Source organism: Oryctolagus cuniculus, chromosome 2 (genome assembly GCF_051225735.1).
Source record: "Oryctolagus cuniculus isolate XC-2025 breed Fujian yellow rabbit chromosome 2, ASM5122573v1, whole genome shotgun sequence".
In the NCBI taxonomy this organism is placed as follows: domain Eukaryota; kingdom Metazoa; phylum Chordata; class Mammalia; order Lagomorpha; family Leporidae; genus Oryctolagus; species Oryctolagus cuniculus.
In genome coordinates this window covers 171,032,169-171,038,168 of record NC_142868.1, presented here as the reverse complement: position 1 = coordinate 171,038,168, position 6,000 = coordinate 171,032,169, and the positions used below count along the sequence as shown (strand labels likewise).

At 38.8% G+C, this 6,000-nt stretch overlaps 1 protein-coding gene across 9 annotated transcripts in view; it reads right to left on the bottom strand.

Moving 5' to 3' along the window:
* Positions 1–569: 569 nt before the first annotated feature.
* HEATR5B (HEAT repeat containing 5B) overlaps positions 570–6,000 on the bottom strand; it is a 119,503-nt gene continuing 114,072 nt past the window's right edge. For all 9 annotated transcript variants that reach the window (XR_016230478.1, XR_016230479.1, XR_016230480.1 and 6 more), the window contains one exon: positions 570–1,471. Coding sequence is in view for 6 of the 9 variants with exons in the window: in XM_051842984.3 (XP_051698944.3) it covers positions 1,167–1,471 (305 nt within the window). In the remaining 3 variants the exon portion in view is untranslated. The remainder of the gene's footprint in view (positions 1,472–6,000) is intronic.

Sequence of the window (6,000 nt, the reverse complement as noted above, 5' to 3'; positions counted from 1 at the left end):
ACAATAAAAAATAAAAAAATAAAATAAAATGAAAACAAAAACCCCAGTAACTCTAGAAACCCAAGTCGCAAATGAAAGATCCTGTAGAAATAAATGTTATTGAGAAAATAGGTAAGAGAAAGCCTCTATTTGAGGTATCTAAAACACTAAGGAATAAACACAATATTTTAGCTACTAATTGGCACAGGTATGTTGAGTAAATAAACAGGTTGCAGGTGACAGTTACACAAGTTTGAATGATCAGAAAAATAATCTGTTGTTAATGATACAGTCTATGTTACAGTCTGGTAAAATTTGGTGTTTAAAATTTGCTAAATGCTGTGGTAAACATTCCTTTTTCTATTACCTATTTGCTGTGGTATATAAGCATTACATGAGAGAATGGGATAACTACAATTATGACTAATTCATTTTTGTATCCCCTGCAGCATTGAGCTTGATGCTTTATACACGGTAGGCATTCAATAAATATTTGATGAACAAAATTAACCATCATAGTCAGACTTGAGGCTGTGTAATTACAAAATATAACTGAGGCTATTAAAAAAAAAAAAACGCCGAACATTATATAACATTTGAAACATTTTAATGGACCTATAAATGAGAATTTTGTTAACAACTAAAATATACACAAGCATAATTTAGTAATTTAATATGAAAGTAAAAACATCCATCAGAAAGATAAGGACAGTTGGGGAAATGCTTACAAAATGTGATTTTATTCATAGTATATACACCACAAAACAGATACTTCCCATATCTTGCAATTTATTTCAAAATTTAAAACCTACTTGTTTTTCAGCTGAATTTTTTTCGTGACAGATGCTGAAGCTTGACTTATATTCCCTAACAATATCTACAGGCTGCCCAACAACATGATAGAATTATGTTTTTAGAATTTAAAAGACCATGGCTCAGGGTTTAAAAAATAAATTAATAAAAGAGAAACATTATTAGAATAAAAATGAAAACATATTCACTACATGATAAAAATTCATTCCTTAAAAATCAGTATGTGGGGTGAGCATTATTTCACTTAACCTATTCGGAAGCACTATAACACCAATATACAAATAAAACAGAACCCACAGCCTGAAATGATACAGTGGCTAACACTACTTAGGTGCTAGCTCACAATATAAATAAACATGAATGGAAGAGCAAGTTTAAAAAAAGCTCGTTTTCAGCTTAATAGTCGGTGCAGAATGTATGGCAGGGGCCGGCTGCCTGGCAGCTGCTTTGGCTTTGCTAGCCTGGCTTGCTCGAACAGCAGTTTCTAGACGTACTTTCAATTCCGGAGCAGCCCCCATTACTGTCTTGAAAGCATGAGGATACAGAGGTCCGATATGCATTAAATTCTGGAGTGCAAACTCATGAAGATCTTTGGAAGCTGCATTTGCTGAGGCGAAAGAATTTTCATCCAGCAGGTAAGAGATTAAAGTGGGAACTAAGAGAGCAAGTAACTGGACTCCTGTAAAACACAGAGAGAAAGGATGATGAGTCTGAGGATTCCGATAAACTTTAATCTAAAACCTAGGCAATTACTACTGCAGAGTAAATTAAAAGTAAATAACATGCAACCTATTTCAGACCTCAATGATAACTCATAATTAATGTTAAATATTTACTTAATGCCCAAGCCACATGGTAGGGTTGGAGAGCAGGCAGGTTAAGTTTCTGAACTTTACTTTTCATTTGCTTTATAAAACATTGCTGGCTAGAAAGTTAAAAAGGAAGAAAATGTTTTAAAATTACCATTTGGTCCAATGTATTTTGAGTAAGATTATCAAGTGTTTAAGGTTAGAATCAAGATGTTGGAAGAGGGGACAGGAAGCAGAAAACCATTTGTTTGCCAATATTTGAAATTACTTGTTGCTTTCTTTCTTAGGTGGAAATGTAATACAGATGTTATACTATTTGATCGCCTCCCAAACTCCAAGTAAGTGAGGGGAAATTCCTCAGATATATGGAAATATATAAACCTTAGGGTTAAGCAACAAGAACTCATGTCTGATGACACAAATTCTAAGCCCTTTCAAATGAATTTATTTGGAGGCTTAATCTACTTTGCTAATCTCTTTTTCTTTCTAAATCAACAACTCCACTCTGGTATATACATTTTTATATTTTAATTAAAGGTGATATTGCTCTTTATTTTTTTTTTCCAAGATTTATTTATTTACTTAAAAGGCAGTTACAGAGAGAGAGAGACAGACAGACAGACAGACATCTTCCTTTTTTTTTTTTTTTTTTTTTTACAGGCAGAGTGGACAGTGAGAGAGAGAGAGAGAGAGAGAGAAAGGTCTTCCTTTTGCCATTGGTTCACCCTCCAATGGCCGCCAAGGCCGGCGCACCGCGCTGATCCGATGGCAGGAGCCACATGCTTCTCCTGGTCTCCCATGGGGTGCAGGGCCCAGGCACTTGGGCCATCCTCCACTGCACTCCCGGGCCACAGCAGAGAGCTGGCCTGGAAGAGGGCAACCGGGACAGAATCTGGTGCCCCGACCAGGACTAGAACCCGGTGTGCCGGCGCCGCAAGGTGGAGGATTAGCATATTGAGTTGCGGCACCGGCCAATTTAATAAATATAAATTTCAAAAGTACAACTTTTGGCAGGCACCGTGGCTTAATAGGCTAATCCTCCACCTAGTGGCGCCGGCACACCGGGTTCTAGTCCTGGTTGGGGCGCCGGATTCTGTCCCAGTTGCCCCTCTTCCAGGCCAGCTCTCTGCTGTGGCCCGGGAGTGCAGTGGAGGATGGCCCAGGTGCTTGGGCCCTGCACCCCACGGGAGACCAGAAGAAGCACCTGGCTCCTGGCTTTGGATCAGCACGGTGCGCCAGCCACTGGAGGGTGAACCAACAGCAAAAGGAAGACCTTTCTCTCTCTCTCTCTCTCTCACTGTCCACTCTGCCTGTCAAAAAAAAAAAAAAAGTACAACTGTTATAGTGGTTCTTACCCCGCACCCGTCCTTATATCCCCAAACCATCTTATCTCCTACTACCTCTCCCATCCCATTCTTAAGATTCATTTTTAATTATCTTTATGTACAGAAGATCAACTCTAAAGTAAGTAAAGATTTCAACAGTTTGCACCCACACATACACACAAAGTATAAAGTACTGTTTGAAGACTAGTTTTACCGGTAATTCTCATAGTACAACACATTAAGGACAGAGGTCCTACATGGGGAGCAAGTGTGCAGTGACTCTTGTTATTGATTTAACAACTGACTCTTTTTTATGATGGCAGTGATCACCCAAGGCTCTTGTCATGAGCTGCCAAGGCTATGGAAGCCTTTTGAGTCCACAAACTCTGACATTATATAGACAAGGCCATAATCAAAGTGGAAGTTCTCTCCTCCCTTCAGAGAAAGGTACCTCCTCCTTTGATGGTCCGTTCTTTCCACTGGGATCTTGCTCGCAGAGATCTTTCATTTAGGTCAGTTTTTGCCACAGTGTCTTGGCTTTCCATGCCTGAAATGGAAATGCCCCTCTTCCAGGCCAGCTCTCTGCTGTGGCCAGGGAAGGCAGTGGAGGATGGCCCAAGTGCTTGGGCCCTGCACCCCATGGGAGACCAGAAGCACCTGGCTCCTGGCTTCAGATCAGCGCAGTGCGTCAGCCTCAGCACGCCGGCCGCAGCGGCCATTGGAGAGTGAACCAAAGGCAAAGGAAGACCTTTCTCTCTCTCTCTCTCTCTCACTGTCCATTCTGTCTGTCAAAATATATATATATATAAAAGAAATTTATATTTATTAAATAAAAGCTTTCTATAAAAAAATACTAAATGGTAATAAGCTCAGTGCTAGACTTATAAAATGAGAAAGACTTAGTTTCATCTTACTAAAATAAAATTATAAATAAAATATGTAATATATTTTAATAAAATAGTAAAATAAGGCCGGTGCCGCGGCTCACTTGGCTAATCCTCTGCCTGCAGCACGGGCACCCCGGGTTCTAGTCCCGGTTGGGGCGCCGGATTCTGTCCTGGTTGCTCCTCTTCTAGTCCAGCTCTCTGCTGTGGCCTGGGAAGGCAGTGGAGGATGACTCAAATTCTTGGGCCCTGCACCTGCATGGGAAACCAGGAGGAAGCACCTGGCTTCTGGCTTCGGATCGGCGCAGCGCGCTGGCCGTAGCAGCCATTTGTGGGGGTGAACCAACGGAAGGAAGACCTTTCTCTCTGCCTCTCTCTCTCTCATTGTCTAACTCTGCCTGTCAAAAAAAAAAAAAAAAAAAAAAAAAAAGTAAAGTAAAATTATGTTGAGTTGTCAAATACAGCCAATGACATAAAATTTAGACTCAAATAATCCGTATATTATTAGTAATTTTAGTTTTCATTAATATTAGTAATTTCATTAACTTTTTTTTTTTTAAGGCAGAGTGGACAGTGAGAGAGAGAGAGAGAGAGAAAGGTCTTCCTTTTGCTGTTGGTTCACCCTCCAATGGCCGCCATGGCCGGCGCGCTGCAGCTGGCGCACTGCACTGATCTGATGACAGGAGCCAGGTGCTTCTCCTGGTCTCCCGTGGGGTGCAGGGCCCAAGGACTTGGGCCATCCTCCACTGCACTCCCGGGCCACAGCAGAGAGCTGGCCTGGAAGAGGGGCAACCGGGACAGAATCCGGTGCCCCGACCGGGACTAGAACCCGGAGTGCCGGCGCTGCAAGGCGGAGGATTAGCCTACTGAGCCGCGGCGCCGGCCCAATTTCATTAACTTCTAATAACAGTCATTTCTTCATGATTTTCCCAGTTTTGATATCACTTCCATGTAACAAAGTAATATTGACCTTTTTTTCTTCTCTTTAAACAGTTAATCATTAAATAAATTTTCTGTCACATTCATCCCTGCATTCTTCCATTATCATAGTTCTGCATTATAATTTTAGGAGAGCCATTATAATAGCTTTTCAAATGCCTCTTTTACTTATCCTAATTTTTTCAAGAGAAGAAGAAAGAGCATATAAAAAATTGATACAATTTTTATCTGGAAGGCAATTTGGCAACACACAGTAAAGGTCCTAAAAATGTACATTTCCTTCATTCTAAAATTTCACTTTTAGAAATTTATCTGAAAGAAATTTTTAAAAATGAATGCACAGATAGTATGTACCAGTATGTTCATCTCATTTATTTAAGATCCTTAAAACTTGAAAAAATGTAACAATCATAAAATACTAGTGTAAAAAGTATAGTCTTACTATGTGAAAAGACCCCAGTGGAAAGAAGTAGTCATCAAAGAAGGATGTACTTTTCTCTGAAGGGAGTAGAGAACTTTCACTTTGCTTATGGCCTTGTCTAACTACTGACAGAATTTGTGGACTCAAAAGGCTTCCATAGCCTTGGCAGCTCATTGTCAGGGGCTTCAGGTGATCACTGAAGTCATACAAAGAGTGTTAAATGTTAAATTAACAACAGGAGTCACTGTGCACTAACTTCCCATGTAGAACCTCTGTACTCAGAGTTTTATTATGAGAGTTAATAGTAAAACTTGTTCTCAAAGATTTACTTCGTTTTAGTGTATTAAGTGAAGGATATTCTTATGTCTCATAAGTTATACTATGTCTAAGTGCTCGCAAAAGATGTATCATTCTTGGGTTCTTCTTTAAAGTTAATCAAGTTTCTCAAAAAAAAAAAAAAAGAATGCTTAAAATATTTAAAAAAAGAAGTGGAAAAAAGTATAGTCTTACTATAATTATAATAATATATGTAAAGGCAAATATTTAATTATGATGAAATCAAGACTTAAGCATTAAGGAAATAAAGTACATATGAAGCTACATAAGTCTGGTTAGTAGATGGATATGTATAGTTTTTCATGTTATAAAAATTAATAATTTAAAGTATTAAATGAGGTATTTTAATAATGTTTGATATTAATACTACTCTGGCTATATTTGTTATAAAGCTTTTGTACCTCTATTATAAATACTAGAACATGATTTTTAACCTTTATTAAATATCCATATGTTTCCTAGTTCTTAAAAGGACACAGTGTTGAAATGCCATC